Genomic DNA, 27,269 nt, shown 5'->3' on the forward strand with positions numbered 1-27,269 from the left:
AAAAAAAAAAAAAAAAAAAAAAAAGAAAAAAAAAAAAAAAAAAAAAAAAAAAAAAAAGCAACCAAACTAGCTATCCATTTCCTTGATGCCCAAAGTACCCGTCAATGAAAAAGAACAAAACACCAAGAAGAAAAAAGGGGGGAGGGGGCTAACGCAAAGTGAACAATGCTAGACACAAGTTGTGCTCGAATGTCATGATTCCCCCTCTCATCCCTTAAGTGATAAACACCTTCTTGAGCAGCTGATCAAAGTAGACATCCCCCGTAATGGGATCCTTAACCATGTTGGGCATCAAGCCCGCCTTCATGGCGCAGTCGTCCAGCCGCTTCCGGCCATACACCCTCCCGTTGGGCAGCAGGAACAAGTCGTGCTCGACGTGGCTCTTGGTGTGATGCGCATATGGAACGTTGCGCGCCAGGTCGTTGAGCTCCGTCGAGCAAATGGGACACACGCCGTGCCCCAGCGAGGACGAGCCCGCCTCGGACGTGGGCTCGTCCCGCCGCGACGAGTGGCACGCGGGCGTCTTGAGGGCCGACAGCCCCGACGACAGCGCGACGTGGAGCAGCGGCACGGGCGGCAGGGCGAGGAGGCTGTTGTGGGCGGAGGTGAAGAGGTCCGCGAGCTCGTTCCACCGCGAGGCCCTATACAGGTGGGAGTAGAGCCCAGCGGTAGCGCCGTGCGGCGGAATGGCCAGCAGGCCGCACGCCTGCTTGACCTCGACCGGGTGCGTGTTCCAGTAGGGCATCAGGTACTTTTTCGCGTGGGCAATGGCCTCGACGAGCTTGGGCTGGGACTGCGACCGGATGAGCTCAATGTACTGCTGCAGCCGGAGCATGAACTCGAGTTTGCTCTGTGTAAAGCGTGTCAGTCGATATGGTTCCAACAACCAAAAAAAGTACGGTATATGCACGCACCTCCATCTTGCGCAGCTCCTTTTTATTCTCCGTACACCACGCCAGCGCCTCCGTAACGCTCCCATTCAGCAACGCCTCCCTAATCCGGCTCATGCCCACAAACGTATCGACATCCACCAGATCCCCCATGCCCTTCTCGCTCGCCAGCTCCCTCGCGCTCTCCGTGTACCCGTGCCGCCAGAGGTAGTCCGCCAGCAGCCGGTCCAGCCGCTTCCTGCTCCAGGCCTCGTATTTCACGTCGTCGACGCTCCGCATCGAGTACAGCTCGTCGAGGTGCTGGATCCGCGCGGCCGTCTGCTCGTGCAGCCGCGCTTCTTCCTCGGCGCAGGCCCCGAGCTTGCGCTTGACGCCGCGCATGCGGCTGATCATGGCGTCGAGGCTCTTGAGCACGTCCTGCTGCGAGGCGCGCCCGGAGAGGGCCGCCGTGGCCGAGTCCTTGAGCAGCGACTTGAGTGAGGAGGTGTCCTTTTCGATGGCGAAGTGGGCGGCGCGGAAGTTTTTGCGGAGGAGCTCGTGGGGGAGGCGTAAGAGGGGTTGGTCCTGTGAATAGAGTGGGAGAGTTAGCAATCCAGATGCAGTGACAGAGGGAGGAGCGGGTAGAGTAACACGAGGTGAAGCAATGAAGATGGACGTGAGCGTACCAAGAGCAAGTGATCGCTATGCTTGATGGCGGAATTCTCGTGGTCCGCCATGCTGAGACGCCGACGACTCTGACAACAAAACGGGCGGTATGATGTGTTGTATAATTCTGCTCTTTGGAATCTCTTTCCTCGTCAAGATTCCAAGCGTGGGCGATGGACAGTGAGTTGGCGTTGAGAGTGGCAACGAGAGGAGAAGCCGGGGTTGGGAGTCGAAGCGACGGCATCGTCTGGTGGGTGCTTATCGATAGGCGGTGATGCAATGTCACTGCCCAAAATGGCTAGATTGCAGGGTAGCCTATGATATCGCGAGATGCTGCTATAGTATAAGAATGGCCAACTCTCAATGCTCATCATGCTCTTCAATCTTGCTTTCCAGTGATGAATCGGAGTTGATTCTGCTGGGCCGTATTGTATGTCGAGTAATTGAGAATGTATGGTTGTCCTTGATATGCCTTACGGTCCAGTTTCACAAGCACAAGCCAAACAATACAAGCGACACCAACACCAACACTAACACCATCACTATCACCATCGCCTCATTCAGGAGATATAATTAGTTAGATAAAATCAACAAGTCGTATACATATATCAACTCGAATCCAAGAATCAATGCTAACAAAGCCAACATAAACATAGCCATCGTATCCAATATCCAATCCCTAACCATAAATCACCATACCCCCCCCCAAAACAACAACATACCCAAAAACAGCATACATATACTCCAACACCACAACTCCACCATCACAACCTCGTCCTCACACCCGCAACCTTCCTCTGCAAAGACCCCGACCCCGGCCCCGGCGTAACAACAGTGTAATTGCACGTAGGGCAATACGTCATCGTATTCGGCGTCGCAGGATACCAATCCCTCCCATACGTCGCATTCAGCACCACCTCACCCACAACATCACCACTCTCCAACCTTATCCACGTCTTCGCCTCCCACCTCACGCTCTCCCGCAAGCTCCTCAAATCAACCCTCACCTGCCTCGACCCGCGGATCCAGTTGCCGTACCCCCCGTACCCGGAATGCTGTCCAAAGCACAGGTTGACGCCCGTCCCCGCCACCGTCATGCCCGGCACCAGCCTGTCCCAGCGATAGCACCACGTCGCCCCGTGGTCGTGCCCCGAAAACACGGCCATGAGCCCCGGCGTCGTCGCGAGCGCCTGCATAAAGGGCACGTCCTGCCCGCCGTACGCGCACGACCCGTCGTTGCGCCCGTCGGGACACCAGCCCTGCGCCTGCTGGGCGACGGGGTAGTCGTCGTTGATGCCCGGCTGCAGGTGCTTGTCCACGCTGGCCTGCCCGTGCTCCGTCTGCAGCGCCTGTGACGCCTCCGTCGGGATGTGGACGAATGCCAGCGAGGGAATGATGCGGCCGTGCTTGGCCACGAAGCGCTGGTTCGTCTGCTGGAACCAGTTCACGACGCTGACGTCCACCCAGTCCGGCTGCCCGACCTGGCTCCCGTCAGGATGCCGCTCCTGGAAATAGAACCCGCCTCGACTATCAAAGAACCAGAGCAGCAGTTCAGGCGAACACTGCAGCTCGTTGCATCCAGCCGCGTACACGGGCAGATAGTAATTGGACACACCCGCGTCTCGCCCCGGAACCATGCTGCGCGTCCGGGCGTTCGGCCACCGCCGCTCCCGCGCCAGGATGCCCTCGCCCGAGATGTTGAAGTTGTGGTCGTGGTTCCCGTACGTCGACGCCCAGGGGAGGCCTCGCTGGACGAGCGGCTGGACAATCTGGTCGACGTAGTGCGTGCTGTTTTCGAGGAACGTGTTCTCGCCGGTGATGAGGTCGCCGTTGAGCACCACCAGTCCGGGAGACTCGCGGTCGAGCACTTTGTTGATGACTTTGACTGAGTTGATGTCCTGCTGAGGGCCCCAGGTATCCCAGGCATCTATTAACAAACTCGTTAGCAACGCCCTCCTCTGTTACCTGTATAGGAAAGTAACAGTTATAAGCAACTCACTCTCGCCAAAATGAAGATCCTCAAAAATAGACACCTGAAACGTCCCATTCGTCGTAAAACTCAACGGCCTCGTAAAAACCGCATCGGCGTGTCCCATCTGAGCCTGCTTCGGCAGGGGACTCTGCCTCGAGGGCGCCGCCAACGCAAACAACAACAACAACAGTCCCCTATCCAACATGACGCTTCTCTTTTCTTTCTGTTTTCTCGGCCTTTCTTTTATCTCTTGTCGATAGCAGTCGCTTCAAAACAACGTAAACAGAGAACAACAACAATAACAATCAACGACGACTTTTTTTCAAACTGTCAAGTTCGCGAACAAACGTTCCTTATACACAAAACCCAGTCAAGCTCCAACTTGCCAAATCCACACCTAACCCAATGAATCGATCAGTTCTCCTGGTCACCGAGCCATTCCCTCCTCTGCCAGAAAGGAACCTTCCCAACATGAACGACTTTTCTATATAAGTTTTATGAAGAAAATGCTACAATGGGTAGGTAGCATCTACCACGGCACGAATAGAAAGATGCAGCTCGGCAGGTGCGTTGAGTATCATATCATCCGACCAAACGGATCGTTTGCCGTCGGCTGTTGATCTGCCGCGAATGTCATGTGAAGATGCAGCAGATAAGGGGGGAGTCAAATGAAGAGAGCAGAGTTGGTCAGTTGGGTTGTGGTTACATTTTGCAGAGATGGATGGGATGGACATCTGAACGGCATCCAGTTACTGGGCGGGAATGCAAAACGTGCGTTGCCTGTCTTGAGCCGGGGATCAGCAGGTGTTGTTAGAGGGGGTTAGTCAGAGGGATCACTAATAAGCATCTACTGGCATTTGGACGGCATTTGCATAGAGAACAAGGGTACCTCTTCATCTGGGTGCTTCAACAGCTCTGTTACCATAGATGCCTTAGCAGAGGGCGCAACTCCATCGATCGTCATGTCAACCCTCTTCTATTCCATACAAGTGTAATAATGCAGAAGCAATGCATCAAACGACGACTGCCAGGGTAGCGCATCAGCTCTTTTCGTGCATCCCGCTCAGTTCCTCGTCTCCTTGTCCACAATCTCCTTTGCCTTTCGTCCCTTGTCCTCCAACACCTTCTGAATGTCCGCCATCGTCTCCTTGAGCAGCTTCTCCCCATCCTCCTTGTGGTCTTGCGCAATCCGGCCCATCTCCTCCAGCTTGCTCAGGATCTCGCTGCCCTGCGGGATCTTGTCCAGGCTCAAGTACTTGTCCAGCGCCGCCCATCCACTTTTGCCGCCTCCCACTTTTTCCTTCGCCTGCTTGACGTAGTCCTCCAAGCTGCCCAAGTCACCCGACTGGGCCGCGTCACGGACCTTGTTGAACACCTCACTGACGTTGCCCCTCTTCAGAGCATCCGCGTTCTTCTCCAATAGCTCCTTGAGCTTGGGGTTCTTGTCAAGGTACGGCTTGGCCTCCTCGAGACCCTTCTTCCACGCCTCGTCCCCCAGCTTCTGCATCTGCTGCACCTTCTCGTCAATCAGCTGCTTCGCCTTGGCAATGCTCGAGGCACTGAAGCCGCCGGCGAAAATGTCCCGAACCTGTTTCCAGGTCTCGTCCACCTGCTTCTTGGCTTCGGGGCCATACTGCTCGCCCATCTGCTTCAGCACGTCAATGTTGCCTCCGAGCTCCTCCTTGAGCTGGGGATGATTGTCCACGATGTCCGACAGCGCATCGCCCGCCAGGTTCGCAAACTTCTTGGCCAAGTCGGCAAGGACATCCCACGCCCGGGACGCCGCCTCGAGACTCAGTCCCGCCTTGGCCACGTCCTGGAACTGCTTGTACGCATCGCTCACCAGCTTATCCGCCTCCTCACCATGGTGCTTCCGCACCGTCTCCCAGTCCTTGAAGGCGGCGTCCACGTAGGCCCGTCCGCCGGGTATCCAGGAGACGTACGAGTAGGCAAACTGCTTGATGGAGTCGACGGCCTGGTCCGGGCTGGGCGTGGCGGCCTGCAGCTTCTTGGCCGCCTCCTGGTACTTCTTCTCCGCCTCCTTGACGGCCTTGTTCAGCTTGCTTGCGGCCCGGCCGGCGGGCGTAAAGGAGTAGATGCCGTAGAAGAGGGTCGCGCCGGCGATGCCGCCAATGATGCCAGCTCCGAGCGAGCTGCTGGGCGGTGCGTTGGCGGCGGACGATGTGGAGGAGGTCGATTGGAAGCGGATCTGGCGCTTGGGGGCTCGTAGAGCTACTCTGCCCTGTGAGAGGGAGAGTCTGGTGGCTGCTCTTGTGGAAATCATGGTGATGCTGGTAGAGTCTGTGTTTGGAGGAAAGATGGGAATTTGTTGTGGTTGATGGAAGAATTGATCTGTGATGACACAAGGATGGCTCTGTGTATGGTGGACAGGTGATGAATTTGGTAGAAGATGGGAGATCTGGGCTCGTGAGAAATGTAGGTAGGTAGCGGAATTGACGGGAGAAGCGATTGCGAGGAGGAGAGACAAAGGGAGAATCGAGGTTGAATGTGTGAACGTGATGATGTTCCTGCCACAGTTCACAGCAAGAACAGCCAATATATAGATAGATAGATAACCACCCCAGATCCCCAGATCCAGCCAAGTCAATTCACCTGCCGCATGTCCGACGTCAGTGCAGCTTCCCCCAGATACCCAAATTATGCCATTGTGACGCAATTTTCGCCAAACCCGAATTCAATTCCCCCTGCCCATCAAATTGGCCCAAGGCGGGAAAGAAGCAAACAAAACGCCTCGGCTCAACTAATGACGTCAATGACACCTATAAGTTCCAAGCGCCGGAGCTTTTTTGTTTGCTTGGAGAAAAAAAAACGGGCACGAGATATCCACTCTGACGAGCTTCACCTAGGTTGTTCAATTGCGTTCCTTGGTTCGGAGCAAAGAAGAAAAAGTAACTATGACCTGCATGGCATGGAAAACCTTATTTCGTAATCGAGATCTCCCCGAATTCCAGCCTGAGGCTACCAAAGGGGGATACTACTATGTACTTCCGTACAACATCGCGGCTCCTTGTATTTCAGGCACATGGCGGCCCACGAGGACTGTAACAACACCATGAGGTAATTCATGTATTACAGCTCAGGCTAACATAGGTATACACCAGACGAATATGGATATCTAAAGCCAAAGACTTCATCGACACAGCCTCTCCTCTGTGCATCATCGGCTCGAACCTGAATCTACCTCTACCTAATCCTATATTCACAGGTATTATCGCTAGAAATACTGCGAGTGCACCATCCACGCTCGCTGGCGCACATCCTAAAAGAAAAGGAAAGGAAAAGGAAAAAGGAAAAAGAATCGCAAGGCAGTAGAGTAAACAGTAAAAAAACCAATCTGTGGCAATAAAAGGGGGGAGCTTCTCGAGCCTGTCGGGTCCGACTTGATATAAACGTCCCCATCTTCACGTCCTTGACGCGGTGTAATTCTCTCCCCTGCTTGCCTGGCTATGCACCAAGTCCCAAATGCTGCAGCAACGCCGAGTAATGTAAATATGCTCCCACGAGATCTACGCCGCGATCTATAACCTGAACTGCGCGCCAAGTATATGAAAGCCAAAGCAGGCGAGCCGGCCGCTCCCAACAATTCGGCTCTTTCGTCATTACTGAATCCTGCTGATTCTCCTCCACGCCTTCATCATCTGTCTCCCCCTCACGTTCAACGCCTGTGTAGCCATCATTGCGCCGGCCAAATCAAGACAAGTATAACAAATAGTTTCTGGGCATCGTTGCGCGGTTAGTTGTCGTGGAAGAAGGTGCCTCCCTGGGGCGGAGCTGTTGATGGGCCGGCGTCCACCATGGTCGTGTCATGAGGCGTATTGTCTCGACTGTAGCCAGCCATGGACACATCGCCGCCTCGGTAGTCAAATGCCATGGCACTCATCGGACGGCCGGGGTCGTCTTCCAGAACACGCTGTTGAAGTGAAAACGGGCGGTCGTAGAGCACATCCTCTGGAGGAGAGAATGACCAAACCTATCCTGTCGTCAGTGCACCAGCCCAAAGTTTGCTTAGGCAGTGCTTCGTCTTACCTCCATGACCGTGCGGCCTTGCCTCAATGCCAAAGCCACGCACTTTTCCTCCTCAAAGGCGACTCGCCAGACCGCCTCGCCCTGCGCAATCAGCTCGCGCACCAGGTGGCCTGTCTTGAGGTCCCAGATCTTGACCCTGCCGTCGCTTCCTCCGCTGACAACTCGCGTGTCGTCGAACTGCAGGCTCGTGACGCTGTTGTCGTGGGCAGCCAGGCGGTGGATGGGGCACATCTTCTCCAGAGACCACACCCTGACGGAGCCGTCCGATCCTCCCGTCACCAGAGTATCGCCCCGCATTTGCAGCTGCCCGACAAGAGACGTATGGCCCTGAAGAATGGCAAGGCATTCTCTGTGAGTCGGTGAAAACGAGCAGTTAGCAATCACATCTCCGACATGCAGGCGAGCGACGCGCTACTTACCCAGTCTTGGGGTCCCAGACTCGAACGTTAGTATCCAGGCTCCCAGTCACCACCCTCTTGCCGTCAAACGCAATGGCATAAATCTGGCTAAAGTGGCCCTGCAGCGTCTGCAAGCACCGGCCTTCCGAGATGCTCCACACTCTGGCGAACGTATCGTAGCTTCCGGACACGACAATGTCGCCCTTGATCTCCAGGCACCGTACGCTAGACTGGTGTCCGACAAGGACGTTCTTGCACAGGCCGGTGCGGATGTCCCATATCCGCAGCGTGGTGTCCCTCGAGCCGGAGATGGCGGTATTAGCATCGGCCATCTTCAGGCATCGAACGGTAGATGTATGGCCTCGCAATGTGTGAAGACAGGCGCTGCCGCCACAAGGTCAGTACGGCTAAGCCACATGAGAATGCGAAGCGAGAGGCGGCAAAAAACAACTTACCCGGTCTTCAGGTCCCACACACGCACATCTCGATCGCAGCCACCGCTGACCATGGTGTCTCCCCAGGGCACCATGGCCCAGACGCCCATCACATGGCCCTGGAGAGTCCTCTGCGAATTGCCATCCGTGTCAAAGACGTGGATCTTGGCGTTATCGAGAGCGACAATGATGTACTTTGGCGTCAGATGCAAGCTGGTAACCACGCCTCCCTCCTGTGTAATGTTGCGGGTGATGCTTGTGCCGCCAGACCTCCACGCCGCCTCCACCAGATATTTCTGCTTGAAGTGCGACTTGTATGAGCGTATCTTGGGCCTCATGCTTTCAAAGCCCATGGAACTCGAGGCGTGTGAGGTAAAGGGGAAGTCTCCGGGGAGGCTGGTGGACATTTCGCTGTCCGTGTCAAAGGCGTAGGCCGAGGACCTCGATGTCATGATGGGTGCCGAGGGCGACACTTCTGACAGGCGACGACCGTAGTCGTGTTTCTCGCATAGGTTCTTCCACGTCATGTCGTCGCTCAGGAGATCTCGCCATCGCTTGGACACTTGCGACGCGCGCGCAAGGACTTTGGGGTCGTCAATAAATGACAATATCTAATCGACGCTGTTAGCGAAATGGCCAGAGCATCAAAGGCTGCGTCTTTGGCGGTAAAGACGTACTCTTAAGCAGAGCTCGTCCGGGAGGCTCGTAAACGGGTCCTTCTTCAACAACGGGCTGACAAATTGGTGAACAAAGCTGAGCTGATGGCTGGTGCAAAGATTCAACAAATCGGCCAAGATCCTCGTCCGCTGCGGACCGGAAGAGTTCTGAAAGTGCTGTCGGACCTTGGCGAGGAAGAAGTCTTCGTCGTCGGCGGCATCGCTCCAGTCGGGCTGGCAGTGGGCAGGTCCAGGAGACGCCGCTGGGGTAGGCGGATCGGGCGCCGAGCCCGTCAGCTGCTGGTCAAAGTCGGCGGCGGGCGTGGGCATGCTCGGCGTCGGCGGCCCTCTCAGCTGGCGCTGCTGCTGCGGCAGCTTCTCGACTCTCTGGTGCAACAAAGAGTTGTTATTGGTATTGAGCGTAAGCTCTTCGCTGAGCAGACTTCCTCTCCTCTCGGAAAAGCTCATCGGTCTGTTGTAGCCAGCCATAGCGTGTATGTGTGTATCCGAGGTGTCGTAGCGTCACGGACGTTGTCGTCCCGGAGTTCTCTCAAAGATTTTGATGCTGGTGAATCGGACTCAAGCAGCCACCGATTTCGACTCTGCAGGGCGCGGAAAAGAAGGCTTCGAAAAAAACTGTCTTGCACGCGACGAGGCGGATGGATGGAGCAGAATGAAGGCCCAAGCCTGGTCTAGCCTGGCAACAGGCGAACGTCAGCTTATAGATGAAACGACGATTTTGCCGCAACAGCAGATATGCGCAGGAATGTGAAGTGCTGCTGGAGGACAGAGTTATTGGCTTGTAGAATGTGTAAGTATTGAAGGATGCATTATTGGCACAAGGGGTCCAAAGGCAGTACACCGTGTGATGACTGGATGCTGAAAGGGGAGGAGGATTCAAAGGGCAGCGGCATTACTCGGCACGAGTGAAGTGGCAGACAGAAACCAGACAAGAAGCTGAGAGGGCAGAGAGAGCATACCGGCAGGTCAGGACATGGGTCAGCCTCCTAAACGGTGCTGCAAGAGGCGGAACCGGAGGACCTAAACGTCCAGAGGCCTTTGGGAAAACGAGTGAAAGCCGCCGATTGATCAAGGGCAGGGCGAATGATGGAGCCCCGGGAAGACGTGTCGCGCGTTTCCGGGCGACTCCCTGGCGATGCGATGCGGTCTGGATGACGGTAGCCTGAGCCGAGTTTGGTGAATCCAGTCTCGAAGGGACGCGAGGGATGGAGCAGCTGGCCGGGCCTTTGCGGGTTCGATGAGCGGCGACCGCCTTGGGGAGGAAAAAGGGATTGCGTTGCTTTGGTTTGCCCAGTCCCTGGTTCCTGATCTGCTCGGCAGGTCCCCCGTCTGGCGCTGGGGTCTTTTTACGGGCAAGAGCCGGGGGGGAAAATAGATGCGCGCGCTGCGATGCTGGGATTTCGGGCGTCGGAGGCTTGTCGTCAGGGTTGGCAGGAGACGAGGTCGAGGGTTGGCAGGACAGGATTTGCGTTGGTGGCTTCTCTCGTCAGGGTCAAGTTCGACGGCCGGAGGTGGGCGATCAGAAGGCAATCGGTCAGGTCAGCGAGGTGAGCGGGAGGGCGAAATAGTACGGAGGGCCAAGTACACAGCGGGTACTGGACGGCTACGACAGAAGAGGCACAGGCAAGGCGGCTGGGGACGACTTTGGCCGTGCTCTGACCCAGGTACCGCTGCGTACTGCACGGTAGTGGGCTGGAGGAGCGAGGAAAGGGTGGTACAGTCGCGACGCTGGCGTCCCGCACGTCCCGCGGCGTACCACGGAGCACATGGGCGACGTACAGTACCTCCAGGGCACCTCGTACTGGATACCGGCCCATGTAGCCGGCGGCGGGTGTGGGGCAGCGCATGGGCATTTGGAGCTGGCGCCAGGCGTGGGTTCCAGGTGTTCTGACGCTGCTAGTACTGGCACTATACGGCGTTATAGTGGTGCAAGGTATTAGTGCGCTGGGTATCGATCCGGCATCGTCCGCCCGGCGCCGGTACGCCTGACTCTAACAGCCGCCAGCACGCAACGGCACCCATGGCATGCGCGCGAGGCGGTACGAAGGAGCGACATCAGTCAATCGACGGCTTCGAATTTACAGCCCAAGCAACTTCAACTCCGAGCCTGTTCATTGCCGGTCACTCGTGATTCTGAGGCGCCGAGACAAAGAAGCAGCGCCTGACAGGCGCTCACTGGCACTCTGACACTCTCCTGCTCAGCAGGGGCGCCCTCTCTCCCAAGCACTACTGGACTTGTCTGTAGAGAAGAAACGCCTGTTCCAACGCAACGGAGTACCCGACGCTGGACGGGACACGCAGGGAGGATCCAGCGCTGCGTCTTCCGTGCATCTGCTCCACAAATCGCCAGGTCGTTCCCTTTTGCGTCTTTCTCCTCATCGGGCCTCTACATGGGCTCGTGCCGTCGTCAGGTACCTACAAAACCCGCTGCAAAGCCCGAAGTACCTTGCATCGGGCTGGTCACCAGACGTCGGTTCTGCTCTCGTGCGTACCGTACCGTACCGTACCATGCAGCGGCAGCAGCAGCAGCAGCAGCAGCACAATGTATACCTACCTTACCTACAGCATCCACGGTTCGCTCTTCCCTCTCCTCCTCTTTTCTCTGCCGCTTCAACCGCCGCGCTGGTTCGACAGCTGTAACGTGTATTTCTCAAGTACCTCACTTACAGGGCCTTGCAGGGCCCAAACTTGAGGCACATGAAAATCCGTGCACTTGTTTTGAGATGATGTGTATGCTCGTCACTGGCTGGCGTCCATGTAATGCTGCATACATCACACAAAAAGGGCCACCCAAGGAATTGTATCCTTTCTTCGATAGTGCACCGAGGTCGACGGTCGCACGGAGCATAATATACAAGCCGCCTAAGAAAGGCCTGGAAAGAGGATCCCGGCATGGTGCAAACGAGCGCTTCGTGACTTGCCGCCCATGCAAACCAAGAACCAAATGAGGATGCGTCGATCACGGACGGCGACGGCGGGTGTGAAACTCGTCAGATGCCGCCTCTACCTGAAGTGCAGCTTGGATGGGCAATCAGTCTTGCAGCAGAAAGGATTGGGATTGATCAAAAGGCTGAATCTCGGTCGATTTTGTTATTGAAGGGGCAGGCCGGGCTTACTGCCGTCGTGCCATCATTGGCTCTTCTCGTGATCCCCTTGCACACCCAACCTTGAACCCAACGACTAATGGGTAGAACCACCCGCATGGAATGCTGCTGACCACGCCGCCTTGTGCGGAGTCGCAACCCGATTCCTCTGACGACTTGTGATACCTCACATACCGTTTACAAGAAGCTCGTTGGGCATGCAGCTCACGGGCGCAGACAAGAAGCACGTACTACCGTAGTGTATAAGACCCCTACAAACAACAATACATACCTGCCCGTACATACAGCACACGCCTCGGTGGCCTCATCTGACCACTTCGTCCTGCGTCTACTGGTACCGCGGCCGAGCGTCGCACGGAGGCGTACAGTAGAAGTACATGTGCCCAACAACGTTTGAAGCCATCTCCTGCTGAAGATATCCGGTTGGGTTACCCCGGGTGGGCATGAAAGCTTGTGATTTGACGGGTAGGCTGGTCTATTTCGAGTCGCACCCGAATCTTATTTCTTTCCTTGATTGTTGCTACAACTCCTTCATCGACCGTGATACTGTGAGTATGCAGGAGACGAGACACAAGTGCTGCAGTTCGGGGGAAAAGTAGGAGAATCAAGAGGCGGGGGAATGCGTCTTCCCATACAATCAATACCTGTAACGATGGGTACATTTCTTTAAGCGACGACACCGCGGACATGAGACTGTATCTCTCTCCATTCCAACTCCAACGTGGCCTCGTTTCACTTGAGCATGTCCATTCCGCTACCAGCATCTATAGATTCTAACCTGCCCAGCGCTGAATCAAATTCACTTTTTAAAACCACGCTTGCCGCGACAGGGAACCAAATAGTACCGCCTTGCAAACGAGAAACGTCCAGCATCATAGCAAATCGGCACCAAAATCAAATCAGCCCCGTCAAACAGGACCCATATCTACTTCATTTATAAAAAGAAACAAACCACAGAAACGGCGCTATTTCCAACGATGAAGCAACCGGGGATCCATCCTGCATGGGTCCTCCTTTCATCCCATCATTGTTTCATGTCCATCTTTCATCTTTTTCACCACGTTCCAAATTCATCCCGCGCTTTTCTCAGAAGTTTGTATCAGGACCTCCGTTGCCATTTCTTCAGCTTCTCTAAAAAGTGACATGAAACAAATTCTGAAGCTTGAGCTGTTTTCGTCAAGTCGTGATATTCGTGGCGCATCGTGCGAAATGGCTTGATCCTTGAAATCTGGGGACTTTTATTTACTCTTTTGGGCTACGTCATTTTGCGAGGTACGGCATGTGGCCTGTCCAGATGCAAATGCATCGAATGGCTTAGAAGGCAAGTCACGCATCTGGAGGCCCCCGGCTCTGGTTTTGTCGAACTGGGCTGGATTCAGTTGGTTTGGGGGCTTGATGGGTAAGGTATCAAGTTGAAATTGTGGGCGTGTTTTGCATGGCGCGGTCTAACATGGTTTTGTAATAGCTACAACGTGGCTGGTTCATTCTGCGCTTTGGATCGAGTCTGGACTTAGCCTGATCCAGGCCATCGTCTTCCTGTCTGAGGTGTTTCACGATACAGGTACATTCATAGTACTGGGTGGCTGCCTGTGCCGTCGACCAACAGTTGTCCTTTATCCCCGTGCCTATCCTCAGATTGTAATGGAACAATGTGCCAGGGCTTTCGTCTTCGTCGAATCACGCCTTCTATAATTATATAAACGCTGCGCTTGATCGTCATCCCAACAACTAGATATCTCGCTTTACAGCACGCAGCTCTATACCCATTCGCAAACCGGTCTACATCAGCGTGTAGATCATCCCGCATCATTCGCAGCAGCGCTGCTCCGGAAAGTAAGAAAAAGAGTAAGAGTATAGGAAGCAAAACAGATCGAAATCCCCCTTTTAGTGTCTTCTTTGAAGAACTCAGTAGCTGTAAGCACTTTTGGTATAAGATTCAGCAAAGCGTCTAATGGCCCAGCTGAGCAACGAGAGGAATCATCATGCCCACGACCGTGGCCAAGGTGTCTCGCATCTGGGGCCCCTTGGCCTTTCGTTGGTGTACCGAGCTTCCATCCGAGTAGCCGTTCATCCCCGAGCCGTGGTCGTGGCTATGCGGGCCGCCGTCCTCTTGCATGGCATGCATGGCAACGTATCTGCCAATGGTCAGCACACCGAATTCACTTGTAAGACGAATGATTGAAAACCTACAAAAAGGTCCCCCCCGAAAAGAGTAGCAACATGCCTGTCCACCACTGCCCTGAATATCCCTTCAAGTGGTCCCCGCCCAGCAGCGTGATCAGAATCCACGTCGTCAGGGCACCGACAGGGGCTGCCAGGCTGAAAATCACCAGATGGCCTCGCGCCGCCCGCTTCGACAGGCCTTGCTTCAGCAGAATCGACGTCAGGCCAAACGCAGCGGGGGCCTTGTGGATCATAATGGCAATGAAAATGACAAAGCCCAGGCGCATATTGGACGAGGTGGCAGACGCCCCCATGGCGATGCCGTCGGCTGCGGCGTGAATCACGAGTCCGGTGGTCGTCGCCAGGCTGCGGGCTCGTCGCGGGGTTGGCGCCAGGGAGTTCAAGAAGCCGTCCGCCTCTTCGTCAATGGATGCCGTATCTCCTCCTGCGAGGTCGTCGAGACTGATATGGCGCGTTTCTGGTGTTGATCGCAGGCTCTCGGTGGCATGCCTGGGGAGTCTGTCGATGAGGAACATGAGGATGAAGCCTGCAATCATGGAAAAGCCAATCTCCAGCGTGGGCACTCCGTGGACGTGGGGGTGCTCTGCGCCGTCTGCGTCGTTTCCGTGCTCCTCCTCTTCCTTGTGCTCTGGAGTGGTCTCGGATGAATCCTGCGGTAGGTCCCCATCCTCGGTTTGTCGTTTCGTAACCTCGTAACTCTCAGGAACCTCGATCCGCGGCGAAATGTTGGGTAGGTCGCCTGCTTGTATCGCGTGGAGAGGGACTGTGGTCTGCACAACGGGAAAGGCCTTGACGATGTCTCGGGGCTCAACGCCAAGGGCCCATGGCGATCTTCGCACCAAGCTCCGTGCTTTGTGAAGGTGAGAGGCTTCTGCGGGCGTGACCGCAGTTTCGATGCCCTCGGGTATAATGACGACGAGAGACGTGCCGACAAGCACTCCGACTCCGATGCTCGATATCAGCCGGAGCTGTGATTGCGAAAGCGTCATCGATAGGGGCAAGGCTCCGGCGAGGAATGAACTGTTGAGGGCGCCTATACATCAGCCGTGTGTCACCATGTGAGCAATCGGTAGAGGTGCAGCATACGCCACTGCCATGACAATCTAGAAGCAGTACTGTCAGCACATGATGCAGCGTAGAGTCCACGAGGCATTGGCTGGAGAGACATACGCATAGGCCAACGAGCAAGAGGAGGCCGCCCATGGTGAATCTCGAGTCGGCGCAAACTCGACGTGTGCGCAGGAATAAGGGGGGTTAGTTGGTTATCGCCGGGTCATCTGCGCATCATGGCCTCTCGGACCAGCGCTCGCCTCCTCTGTGAAGCGGCGGTGATTCTGATAATCGGCTCGGAATCGTTGACGATCGGGCGAGACGCGAGGATGCGGAACAGAGGCGACGTAACAAAAAGATTGTGGTCTGTTTCTGTTGGATTTTCGGGTTTGCGATGTGATTCAGTGCACAGAGGCGGTTGATTGGCTGGGATGCTCCAATCCGTGTCCCCTAAAAAATCCCCGGCCGACCAGAGCAAAGCCACTCAGGGGGCCCACTTGCCCTGAAATCCGCCAGCTGGGGTGCGCCATTGGGCTCGAACTGAACAAGATGAAGATGGACATGACCAGAGGTCGCAACTCTTTGTTTTTTCGCAAGTTGGTCCGATTGCGTCTTCAGGATAGATTACTTATTTCTGTGGATCGCTGCAAAGGAAAAAAAATGGGATGAAGATTGGAAATGGGAGCCATCTGCCGCCAATTCTGAGCGACAAGCTCCACCGGTTACATTAGGTACATGTACTGTAAGATGGCACTTGACTGATGGAGAGAGGACGTGTAGACTCGCCTTGAATTCTTTCAGTTCAGACTCCAACAAACCAATGGTGTGGAAATGACCACATTGTACGAAACGGAGCATGCCATATTCCGGAGAAATTAGTACTGATTGCATTTCCTGTGTCGTTTGGAGAATTCGATATGAGGGGACCGGGAACATTGGTTCAGTCTTCCAAGTCCGTCTCGTCTTCCTTTCGTTCTACTTCGCATTCCGACAACTTTCAATGTTGAATCACTTGACGCCTGTCATCATCCTCGTTACAAACCAGAATCCTTCTAGATGCCATTCGGATTCTCCGTCTTCAAGCCTCTTGGGCTTCCTCCTCCCGTAGACGCAGCTCCACAGGTCACGAACCTGGAGATACCCCACAGAACAGAGACGACTCTTCACAAGCTTACTTCATACCTTAATCAAAGTCAAACGACACAGCCTCGTGGAATGGCTGATGTCCGACACTCCCCGAATCGGACGCTTCCCGATTCGCACCTTGTTTGCAAGCAACTTGGTATTTCATGCAAGCGGGAGCAAGACGACGTGTATCTCGCAAACCGTTGCTATCGTAATTATCAATCGATTATCCGCCAATGGGAGCATGAATTGGTACTCAAACAAGCCATTTGCGCCACTACATCTCCGCATCTTTCGATCCGTCTTCGCAGGCGCTAGCCATGATCCATGTTAGCACCCTCTCCCCTTGTCTTGGGCTAACTTTCCGTCCCGCACCGCTTCTAATTACAGTGGGCCTCAGTTAAATCCGAGCACACCAAAACAACACCATGTAGCAATACATCACGATACTTGCCTGTATATTAATTTCTTAGCTAAATAAATATAAAAAAAATTATAATTAATATATATTATAGCCTGATCAATTCTAAATCGATTGGTATAATTAATACTTAGTATACCAGCCGCGGGCACGAATGACGGCCTCGATGCGGTGCGGCATTGTGCGAACGAGGTTTTCTAACACCTCGTCTCTAATCTCTTCCCAGGCTTCCACAGCTGCCTTCTCTAGCAAATCGAACGCTGCAGCCGTCTGCGGCATCTCTTGAAGCTCAGGATAGCGTTCAACGATTTTTTGTTTGACCAATTTCCATATGTTTTCGATAGGGTTGAGGTCGGGCGAATACGGCGGCCAGTCCATGATCCTGATCCCATTCTCTCGCGCCCAATTACGCAACCACCGCTGGACCAAATGACTTCTGTGTACAGGAGCGTTATCTTGCATGAATACACATCCAGGTTCCAGAATTGTAGGTAATTCGGACTGCAGGGTCTCGAGTATTACGCGTCCGGTGATGCCGTGTCGGGCTGAGTCGGGGTCGCCCTGAAGTGCACATAACGTTGTGCGTTTGAAAGCGCCAAAAGCGCCCCAGAACATCAATGCTATAGTCGATCGCTTTGCAATTGCCTGGACTTTGTCCCTGTCAAGTCTCTCGCCCTTTAGAGCATTAGTCGTGGAGCAATCGCAAGTTGAAGTTATGGCTACTAAACTTACGCGACAGCAAAATACCCACCCCGGACGCCCGGCGTTGTTTTTCTCAATTGTGACCTCGTCAGAGAAAAAAACTTGTAGCCAATATGAAATCGGCTTCTGCGCATGCTCCTGTGCAAATCTCAGACGCTTGGCTGCAGCCTCTGGGGTCAATTTTGGTCGCCGAAGTACAGACTTGTGTTGGATGCCTTCAGACTTGAGGTATGAAGTTAAAGTATTCACACAGACACGAGTAGGGACCATAGAAAGAAGCCGTTGGTTGGTAATGAAAGGGTTCTCTCTAATCAATCGTCTGATATGCCTTTTATCATATTCCGTCAGCTTGGGCGGCCGTCCGGGACGAGTTTGTGATCGGGCTGATATTTGTTGTGTATAACGCGTCGCGATGCCATAAATGCTGCCGGGCGGAACTCGCTCTTTGAGTGCGATCTCCTTTCTGGTATAGCCTTGTTCGTACATCATTCGAATCCTCGTCCTCTTATGAGGCGACCAGTGTGGTTTTCGTTCAATTCTAGGCATTTTTGAATGAGATATCGCGATTTGAAGATAGAAGGTCTTTGTTGTTGTAAGACGAAGCTAGTCTATCTACGCGTTGGCGATACTTTGTGCTCGGATTTAAATGAGCCCCACTGTACACGGCACCTTTGCATTATTCAAGGCTTGTCCATGTGACCGCCTCCAGCGAATCCGGCATTGACAAGTTGCTGATAGCTTGAGAATACGAACACAATCACTCTGCAACACCAAGCCACTGTAAGGGCCATCCTCCTGCTTGGTAATTCTCTCCCGGTGAGCAGGATCAGGTCATATCGCCCGGACTCGAGAAGCCACGCCAACATTGTAAATATCCCGATTCACCGTCAGCTTGGATACCATATTTCCGATTGGATCCAAGAGAACATCCACTGCCGACGACCACTGCTATTAATATGAGTATTCGTCCCTGGAGAGGTCCATTTGTCCATCTCTGAACCATCCGGCTGCTGAGATAGCAACTCTTGGCTCTCGATTCGTCTCAGCTTCAGTCAAACGTCATACAACATGGCAACAACCTGCACCACCGAGACTCTTCACATTACAGAAGAGATTCCTCTCCAAGACTTTCCGCCAAGAGCAGTCCCGAAGGGCAGCAATGACTCCGAGAAGCCATTTGCAGATGCCCCGATTCTCGAGCCTGCAAGGTCAAGTAACGATCCCTTACCTCCTGAAGACGCCTTCGAGGCAAAGGTGAAATGGAACTCGCCGCCCATCAACAAGTACCGTGTCCTTTCGACTTTCTGGTCCTTTTTCGTTCTAGGCATGAATGACGGTTCCTATGGTGTAAGTCCCAAACTCTCAGCTTTATGATGCCGCGGCAAGATGCTTACCACAGTCATAGGCATTGGTTCCTCAGGTGTGACATTCTTCTGTCTCTGTTAAGGTGGACAAAACTTACAAAGGCTCAGCTTGAATCGTACTACAACCTGACCTACACCGTCGTCTCGCTCATCTTCCTCTCCCCCTTCGCCGGCTACACCATGGCCGCGCTGGCCAACAGCGCAATTCACGTTCGCCTCGGCCAACGAGGCGTGGGCATCATCGCACCGCTGCTCCGCCTCGTGCCCTATCTCGTCATCACATTTCACCCGCCGTACCCCGTCCTCGTCGTCATGTACATCCTTGTCGGTTTCGGCAATGGCATCGTAGACGCCGCGTGGAGCGCCTGGATCGGCAACATGGCCAACTCGCACGAAGTGTCGGGCGTCTTGCAGGCGTGCTATGCTCTGGGGGCGACGGTGGCTCCCCTTATCACCACGGCCATCAGTTCGCATAGTCGTGGCGGTTGGTGGACGTTTTACTACATCATGGTAGGAGACTCTTAAACCAAGTCAGCATCTGTATGAATGCACATCTGACATGTGACTTGCAGGTCAGCGTTTCGGCACTCGAACTCGGCGCTACCACCACCACCTTTTGGACGCAGACAGGCGCCGTCTACCTGAGCGAGAACCCGCACCAGAAAGCCGGCGAGAATGCCACCTCGGGCCGAACGCGAGAGGCGCTCAAGAGCAAGCTGACCTGGTTCTTCTCCCTCTTCATCTTCCTGTACGTCGGCACCGAGGTCTCGATCGGTGGCTGGATCGTCGTCTTCATGACAAAGGTCCGCAACGCCTCCTCGTTTGCCGGCAGTGCCACGGCGACGGGCTTCTGGGGCGGCATGACCGTGGGCCGTCTTGTGCTGGGCTTTGTCACGTCCCGGGTGGGCGGCTTCCGGGCCATGCTCTTGTATCTCGGGCTGGCGATTGCCATTGAGCTTGTGTTTTGGCTTGTTCCAAACATGGTGGTGACTGCCGTGGCGTCTGCACTGCTGGGCATGATCTTGGGTACGTTTCCCCCTCTTGTCATATCATAGCAATGGCTATGTATGTGTACTGATTCTCATCTCAGGCCCCATCTATCCCACGGCAGTTGTGCTCATGACCAAGGTCCTGCCTCGATCCCTCCACATCAGCGCCATTGGATTTGCGACCGCCATTGGAGGCTCTGGCTCGGCTGCCTTGCCGTTTGCGGTCGGCGCCATTGCACAGGCAAAGGGCGTCAAGACGCTGCAGCCCATTGTTCTCGCGTGCTGCGTCGTGATGCTGATTGTGTGGCTGTTTTTGCAGCAGCATCGACCCAAGGACAAGGAGGAGGGCGTCAACTTGGCCGTGTTCAAGCGGTTGGGTGAGCGGGTGAAGAAGATGCTTGAATAAGCTGACGAGTCTGGTTCTTTGGTGGAGAATAGCTGCTTCCATATGGAATTCATGATTGAAACATCAGAACAGAGAGTGTTGCTGCTTAGGTAGGTATTATATGGTTGCGTTTTGTGTATAAGAGAAGAGGCCCTAGACGTCGAGGTGTAGAGTGGTTTCTATCTCCTTTCGTCTCTTCCGTTCAGACTCCACGAAGAGTCTTGGAAGCACTTATTTCTTCCCTTATTGCATGAAGGAAATGTATTGACATTGATTCGGATGCCTTTGTCTTCCTCACAAGCAGCTTGAGTACATGAGCCAGGGTACATGGCTTGTATTGAGTCGAGGTCCACTTTTGCTGTCAGCCACTTGAGGCTGGTGCCTGGCACATGGCGACAGAATAAGCCGGGAGCCAAACGGCTTCAAACCCACACTCTGGATTTACGCGCATGAGCGCCACGAAAGAAGAAGCGCCTCTACAGCTCACCAAAGGTGCCTTTATTTCTACGTCGTGTGCGCCTGTTTCTTTATGGTACCCTTTATTTTTCACTACCTTTCATTCGACGCCAACTCCAAACAAGTTCAATCTCAATCTCAACCTCAACCTTTCTCCCGTCGACCACGAGGAAGCGACATCACGAGCAGCAAGTTGAGCAGCGGAGCTTTGGCTGAGGCGACCTCAGCTCGCGGATGATGAACCATGAACCCTGAGCCAGCGTCTCCCAAGAGGCGGCACATTCTCTCATCCATCAACCCGCAGCAGCAGCAGCAGCAGCAGCAGCAGCAGTCGCCGGAGAGGCCGCAGCGAGAGGCGACACCGCGAGATGACGTCAAGCCAGCAGCCTGTGTCGACGACGATGCAAACACGGACACAACTAGGCCGCGACGGTCGCGGCTGAGGCTCAAGGGCGAGAAGAAGCGCCGTCACCGCTCTCGCAGCAGTGAGCGCGACGGTGAACCTGGGCGGCATAGGCATCACCACCGGCATCGGCATCGCCGGCGACGAGAGCGCTCGCCCACGCCGCCTAATCCGTATGATCCCCCGCCTCTCGATCCGGATGCTGCGTTTCGCGAATCGCTCTTTGATGCCATGGCCGATGATGAGGGCGCCGCGTACTGGGAGGGAGTCTACGGCCAGCCGATCCACGTCTATCCTGACGAAAAGGTCGGACCGATGGGTGAGCTTGAGAAGATGACGGACGAAGAGTACGCGGCGTACGTGCGGCAGAAGATGTGGGAGAAGACCAATGCCGGATTACTAGAAGAGAGGGCGAGGCGCGAGGAGGAGCGCAAGAGGAAGAAGGAAGAAGAGAGAAAGAACCGCAAGCTGCGGGATGAAATGGAGGCCAGCATACGGAGGGCCGAAGAACGACGTCGGTCGCGGCGTTGGCTCGATGCATGGGACGTGTATACGAAGGCGTGGGCTACCTGGGATGGTACCTTGGAAAAGCTTGCCTGGCCGGTGCTGAGCGGGCTGCGGAAGGATGTCAATGAAGAGGCTGTTCGGGAGTTTTTCATCCATGGCATCGGCTTGGAGGAGCTCGGGGAACAGCAGTTTGCTGCCAAGCTGAAGGAGGAGCGAGTGCGTTGGCATCCTGACAAGATACAGCAGAGGCTGGGCGGACAAGGTGGCGGCGACGTCCTCAAGGATGTGACGGCCATCTTCCAGATTGTGGACAAGCTTTGGGGGCAGATGAGGAAGAAGACTTGATGTCTTTGATCGACCGAGATGACTCGACGCGCGACTATTCATCACTCGCCATTAGGCCCTCGATTAGCAAGCTTCTGTACTCTGAACGGCGGCATCCATCGAGTATGAAGCATTTTAGCATAGACAGCAAGGTAAGTCAAGACTCGACACTGGACAAGACCGCCGACTGACGCAATTTCTAGACGGTTCTTAGAACGGTTGTTTCCAAAGACTTGTCGCAATCAATGACTACATACTCATACATAGAGATTGGCTTTCAGACCAAGGCGTGCCATGTTCCGCTCCCGCGAGTTTAAGGGTATTCCATCTGTCATCCGTGTTCCTATCTAACAAACAAGCCCGAGTACCTGTCACGCATCTCCGTCCCATGCTACCAAAGCTTTCACCTCGTGGCATCTCATCAAAAGTCCAGCGTTGTCCAAACCGCCTCACATGTTGGCGAGAACAGCCGCACCGCCAATCAGCGCACCCATGGCCATGAAGCCAGTCTGCACCGGCGCAGCATCCTTGGACCTCGACGACGCGGCGGCGGCGGCCTTGCTGGTCTCGCTGGCGAGCGAGGCGCTGAGCTTGGAGATGTCTGCGCTGACGGAGGAGGCGGCGGCGCCGGTGGCCGTGGCGGCGACGCTGCTGAGGGAGCTGAAGAGGGGAGCGGCCTCGGAGGTGAGGCTGGCGATGACCTTTGAGGGCTCGTCGGAGGCGAAGATGGAGTCGATGGCGGAGTTGACGGCGTGGCCCTTGGAGAGGCCCTCGTCCCAGTTGGAGTGGACGTTGTCGACGAAGGAGGAGACCTTGCCGGCGGCGCCGGTGATGAAGGTTGAGATGTCGTCGAAGAGGCCTGGCTCGGGGGCGGGGGAGGGGGCTGGGTTGGCCTGTGGTTTTTTGTTAGCTGAGTGCTATTGGATTGATGAGGATGAGGATGAGGATGAGGCCGAGGATGGGAGGATGAGTGATGGGGATGAGTGAGAGTGAGTGAGTGAGAGCGGTCATACCTGAACAAGGGCGGCAGCGGCAAAGATGGCAAAGCTGGAGAACTTCATGGTGGATGTTTGTTGATGAGGTTGTTTTAGGTTTGGTATGAGATGGAGATGTTTGATCTCGAAAGATGTGATGCTCTAGGTCTTGCGGTAGGAGATGGATGCTCGGAGGGGGGGGAACGTTCTATGGAGAGGAAGGAGAGGGAAGGAAAAGGACGAAACGACGGGAGGGAGGGAAAGGCTCCAGAAATATATACCACACACTCCCTCACACACACACACACGCACACTCCCTTTACGGTGAGGGCAGAAACTTGTTGGAGTGACACACACACACGGCTGGTAGGTACATTGTGCACTGAGACAAACATACGTCCCCAGTAGTACAGCCCAATCAGGGCAAAAACAAAATATGGATTTAAAATACAAATTTAAAAAAATAAAAAAAAAAATGCCCGGGCTGCCTCACTGGGGGTCGGTCGAACTGGGGGCAACGGGGAATGGATGTAACACAGAAGAGCAGTGCATGTGGCTGAGATTCTTCTGGATCCAAGTAACTTGTTACCTTTGGTGCTAGACTTTGTTTAGATGTACCTTGCGGGAAAGGCCAACGCCAATACAAGGGCCTTGTGTTTGAAGTGGAGATTTTCATTGAGGCGCGGCGATGGGGAAGATTGACGAGGGAGCTAGGGGCGGATGTGGGGGGGGGGGGGGGGGGGGGGGGGGGGGGGGGAGTTTGTGGTTGTGATGGCAGTGAGGAGGATGAGGCGTAGAAGTTGGTGGTTTTGGGAGACTACCCAAGGCCTCTGTTTAGGTCATGACCTTTTTCTTTACCATGTTTTGCGTGCGACGAGGCAAGCTATGGATAGTAAGGGAAAGCTTCTATATGCGTCTTCTGCTTCTTTCCAGTCGCTGCTGGTACTAAGCGAGCCGGGATACATGTAGATTTTGTTACTACAACTGCAGGCCCCGGAAATCCTCTGAACAGCATGATGCAACTTTGGAGGAGACAATGTCTGCGATTCGAGATTTACGATTGGGGAGTATGTGCTTCATGCGAGAAAGCTGCATTGCTGGCAAAACGCCAAGTCATACGAGGGAGTTTCCTAGTGTCCATTTCTTGGTATGGATGAGATTTGATGATTTGACGATGGGGGGGTGGTGCGGGCTAGAGGGTGCGCTGTGCTCGAGGCGGTTGGTGAACGTTTGCGTGCGTTTTAATCTTGCTTGCTGGGAGGTCGACCAACGAGCAAACATTGTATCGCTTGTGAAGCAGTAGGTACACTGTGGGATTTCATACTAAAGGGTAGGCAGGAAGGACGATGAGAGTGAGGAAGACACTGCGGGATGCCCAACCTTCGTGATGAGTGTCGAGCAGGGCCAGGAAAAAAGTATTACAGTCGATCTGAGGAATAAAGTGCATGGGCAATCCCTGTCGGTACAGTAATATCTTGACAGGGGTGCGGTACATGACGGTCAAGTACCGGGCTGACCTTGACCGGGGGGGTAGAACGAAAGGGAAAGGGAAAGGCTTGGGGCGGGAAAGATGATGATGGACAAGGGGGGGGGAATGGATTGGAGAAGCCAAGATTCAGAGACGAGTTTGCACCAGCCACGGCTACTAACAATCTTGACGTTTGTGTGGATTTATGAGGACTTTGTTGATAGTCAGGGTATCTACTATTCAGGTGAAATCGTGGTGATACAGTTGATGAGTTTTACTTGTGTTTGTTCATTGCTTCTGTCTCGTAGGATGCAGATGCAGACGCAGCGGTTATTCACAGCCACGGCAGGCTGGCAAGACGCATCGCCAGCGCAGCAGAAGCAGTGCAGAGCCGCCGCAGGATTCGAGTACCTGCACTCCTCCTCCTCGCATGGGACAACTAACAGCGGGAAAGAAAAGAAAAGAAAGCTACATTGCAAAAAAAAAAAAAAAAAAAGCAGGGGCGTGGCTGGGCGGCACGGGGGAGGATCAGATTCGTTCAGGTTGTCTGCATGTCTCGGAGCGCGTCGCTCGTTGTGGCGTCATCTGTTTCTTAGGTAGAGAGTGGTATTATTTTCTTTCCTGAATGAGGCGAGAGGCTGGATTGGCGATTGGGGCGAGGCAGATTGATATTTTCAGGAGGATTTTGTTTTGGGGGAGGATGGAGATTGTTACATGTACAGAGGTGAAGAAGGGCTGCGCTTATGCTTTTTCTGTGTAAGGAAGTCTGTCTTGGAGTTGTTGGTAAGGCTGACTTGGATGGCGTTGCCGTGGGAATGATGCTTACCTTATCTTGCCTTATTCTTGTCTTGTAAAAGATGGATGAAGTTTGAGAGTGAAATGAAGAGCAGAGGCACATTTCGAGCTACGTCACGATGTGCTTCGGCGCCCTGTCAATTTGTCCCTCGGACGGAGCATTTCTGATGATTGCATGCCTAGACATTAGTACATACATCCATATACTGTAGCCCCCCTGTCTACTGCTGCAGCCTGCAGGGTATCGTGACAGTAAGCCGGAAAGCGGCCGATGGCGAGTACCCTCAGAAGGGCTGTGTCTCGAGTACCGTACCCGCATGTACGGATGGATGTACTTTGTATATGCCGTTGGACAGTTGTCTCCATCGCCGAGACGAACAAAGAAGTAGTCGAGTTCGTCATTGGCGGCAACGTTGCTGATTTCCAAGGGAAAAAAGGGGGAGATTGCACAGGGCGCCTATGAGAGAGAGAGAGAGAGAGAGAAGCAATGAATGGTTGGATACCCTTTTGTACGAAAAGGCCAGTGCTACCATCCAATATACGCCTCTGTTTTGGCAAAAAGGAAATGACTTCCCCCGTCTTGGAGCTCTGTACAACCACATCCCTTTTCGTACGAGAGTTACATGGGTGCAGACACAGATAGGAAAATACATGATTCTGCGTGGCAAAGGCTTAGCATTCCTGTGTCACTGACGGGGGGGGGAACTGAGACAAAAGTGCTGCAGTACGCTTCCTCCACTTTGTATTACGGCAGGGCACGGGAAGAGAGAGAGGGAGAGAGAGAGCAGGATTTCTCTTTGTGATACTCACCGCTCATGATGCAAGCGCCAGATGGAGAAGTGAGGCATACTGTATGTACCTGTGCATGACATGGTGACGCCCTGTTGGGCTTTCATTGTGGACAAAGGAGCTGTATATCATCTCTCGGCCTTCGTCATACCACACTTTTTGGCAAAAAGCATGGCTCTGTTTCGCTGGACCTGTATGCTGCTCTTTTGCTCGTCATTTTGTTAGGTATTACTGTTTCCCTTGCTTTATTGCTCTCCCAGGTTAACACCTAATACCACACGCACACTACCCACATCCAATTCCTCCAACATCAACCCCCGTTGTCTTGCTTCTGAAGTAGGCAAAATCCATCTACAAAGGGGCCTGGCCTAATCCACCTTCAACCATCGATCAAACAGCCTTCCGAACTCCATACCTATAAAATCTATCAGCACTAAATCACACCCAACTTCTGTAGAACAGCAGTTCAATATATCTCATGTAAAACTCGCCCTTCCCTCCTCACCACTTCATTATCCAGCATAGAACCATCTCCATACTACCTACCCAACAACCCATGGCCACCACATTCACACCCTCTGACACATTCAAAAGCCCATCAACCCGACACCCGGCATCTCGCCCTCACTCACACGCCAATGCAACTCCAACTGCAGCTCCCCCGATCGACAGACAAGCCCCAGATCCAACGCTTATACGAATCCCTGTTGCATCACGTAATATCGCACCGGTACCTCTGCCCAAAGTACCTCGAAAAGAACGGAAGTGCTCCGCAGTGGGACGTGGAGCAGCAGCACTCTATCGTGACCGTTGTGAGTTCGGGAACAGCCACGCCTCGTCATCCTCGTGCTAAGAGAACTTCTACAATGGTCTTCCCGTCTTGAACGCGTGTACATTTTGCCTCGCAGCTACCTTAGTTGACTCGTAACACAAAAGAGCCACTCGCATATACACAATATATACACAAATGACTTCAGCAAAAAAGAAGAGAAATAGAAAAAAAAAAAAAGAGGTTAATAGCGAGCAATTGGCCGCGTACGCCCCTCTACTATTGCAGCATACCTATCCATCCCAAACTCAAAAACCACAACCTGCAAAATGTCCTTGTATAGTATCTCCAAACGCCTCTTTTACTGGCAACGCAAAAACCACGCAATCAGTTGAAT

General features: G+C 54.0%; 10 protein-coding genes across 10 annotated transcripts; 3 read left to right on the forward strand and 7 right to left on the reverse strand.

Annotated features, from left to right (window-relative positions):
* Positions 1-214: 214 nt before the first annotated feature.
* Positions 215-1,606, reverse strand: CCMA1212_006053 (Protein FYV10; the record flags this gene model as incomplete). Its single annotated transcript, XM_073703294.1, has 3 exons — positions 215-850; positions 915-1,454; positions 1,556-1,606. The coding sequence occupies 3 exons, from the start codon at positions 1,604-1,606 to the stop codon at positions 215-217; spliced, it is 1,227 nt and encodes a 408-aa protein (XP_073558179.1).
* A 693-nt stretch (positions 1,607-2,299) lies between these two features.
* Positions 2,300-3,712, reverse strand: CCMA1212_006054 (putative inactive purple acid phosphatase 16; the record flags this gene model as incomplete). Its single annotated transcript, XM_073703295.1, has 2 exons — positions 2,300-3,462; positions 3,535-3,712. 2 exons carry the CDS (start codon positions 3,710-3,712, stop codon positions 2,300-2,302), a joined length of 1,341 nt encoding a protein of 446 aa, XP_073558182.1.
* Positions 3,713-4,570: 858 nt separating this feature from the next.
* Positions 4,571-5,791, reverse strand: CCMA1212_006055 (uncharacterized protein; the record flags this gene model as incomplete). The annotated part of the gene is made up of 1 exon (XM_073703296.1): positions 4,571-5,791. The coding sequence occupies one exon, from the start codon at positions 5,789-5,791 to the stop codon at positions 4,571-4,573; it is 1,221 nt and encodes a 406-aa protein (XP_073558181.1).
* Positions 5,792-7,261: 1,470 nt separating this feature from the next.
* Positions 7,262-9,531, reverse strand: CCMA1212_006056 (F-box/WD repeat-containing protein 7; the record flags this gene model as incomplete). Its single annotated transcript, XM_073703297.1, has 5 exons — positions 7,262-7,498; positions 7,555-7,903; positions 7,974-8,336; positions 8,408-8,997; positions 9,064-9,531. 5 exons carry the CDS (start codon positions 9,529-9,531, stop codon positions 7,262-7,264), a joined length of 2,007 nt encoding a protein of 668 aa, XP_073558184.1.
* A 1,552-nt stretch (positions 9,532-11,083) lies between these two features.
* On the forward strand, positions 11,084-11,703 carry CCMA1212_006057 (uncharacterized protein; the record flags this gene model as incomplete). The annotated part of the gene is made up of 2 exons (XM_073703298.1): positions 11,084-11,102; positions 11,309-11,703. The coding sequence occupies 2 exons, from the start codon at positions 11,084-11,086 to the stop codon at positions 11,701-11,703; spliced, it is 414 nt and encodes a 137-aa protein (XP_073558183.1).
* Positions 11,704-14,115: 2,412 nt separating this feature from the next.
* CCMA1212_006058 (Zinc transporter ZIP9) lies at positions 14,116-15,554 on the reverse strand (the record flags this gene model as incomplete). Its single annotated transcript, XM_073703299.1, has 4 exons — positions 14,116-14,302; positions 14,358-15,371; positions 15,438-15,454; positions 15,522-15,554. The coding sequence occupies 4 exons, from the start codon at positions 15,552-15,554 to the stop codon at positions 14,116-14,118; spliced, it is 1,251 nt and encodes a 416-aa protein (XP_073558176.1).
* A 1,516-nt stretch (positions 15,555-17,070) lies between these two features.
* On the reverse strand, positions 17,071-18,195 carry CCMA1212_006059 (uncharacterized protein; the record flags this gene model as incomplete). Its single annotated transcript, XM_073703300.1, has 1 exon — positions 17,071-18,195. One exon carries the CDS (start codon positions 18,193-18,195, stop codon positions 17,071-17,073), a length of 1,125 nt encoding a protein of 374 aa, XP_073558175.1.
* A 506-nt stretch (positions 18,196-18,701) lies between these two features.
* On the forward strand, positions 18,702-20,408 carry CCMA1212_006060 (Bypass of stop codon protein 6; the record flags this gene model as incomplete). Its single annotated transcript, XM_073703301.1, has 4 exons — positions 18,702-18,996; positions 19,116-19,523; positions 19,586-20,039; positions 20,104-20,408. The coding sequence occupies exons 1-4, from the start codon at positions 18,718-18,720 to the stop codon at positions 20,406-20,408; spliced, it is 1,446 nt and encodes a 481-aa protein (XP_073558425.1). The 5' UTR covers positions 18,702-18,717.
* Positions 20,409-21,087: 679 nt separating this feature from the next.
* CCMA1212_006061 (uncharacterized protein) lies at positions 21,088-22,098 on the forward strand (the record flags this gene model as incomplete). Its single annotated transcript, XM_073703302.1, has 1 exon — positions 21,088-22,098. One exon carries the CDS (start codon positions 21,088-21,090, stop codon positions 22,096-22,098), a length of 1,011 nt encoding a protein of 336 aa, XP_073558426.1.
* A 428-nt stretch (positions 22,099-22,526) lies between these two features.
* CCMA1212_006062 (uncharacterized protein) lies at positions 22,527-23,138 on the reverse strand (the record flags this gene model as incomplete). The annotated part of the gene is made up of 2 exons (XM_073703303.1): positions 22,527-22,970; positions 23,091-23,138. The coding sequence occupies 2 exons, from the start codon at positions 23,136-23,138 to the stop codon at positions 22,527-22,529; spliced, it is 492 nt and encodes a 163-aa protein (XP_073558427.1).
* Positions 23,139-27,269: the final 4,131 nt, after the last annotated feature.

This window comes from Trichoderma ghanense (genome assembly GCF_004382785.1).
Source record: "Trichoderma ghanense strain CCMA-1212 chromosome Unknown scaffold_6, whole genome shotgun sequence".
NCBI classification, from domain to species: domain Eukaryota; kingdom Fungi; phylum Ascomycota; class Sordariomycetes; order Hypocreales; family Hypocreaceae; genus Trichoderma; species Trichoderma ghanense.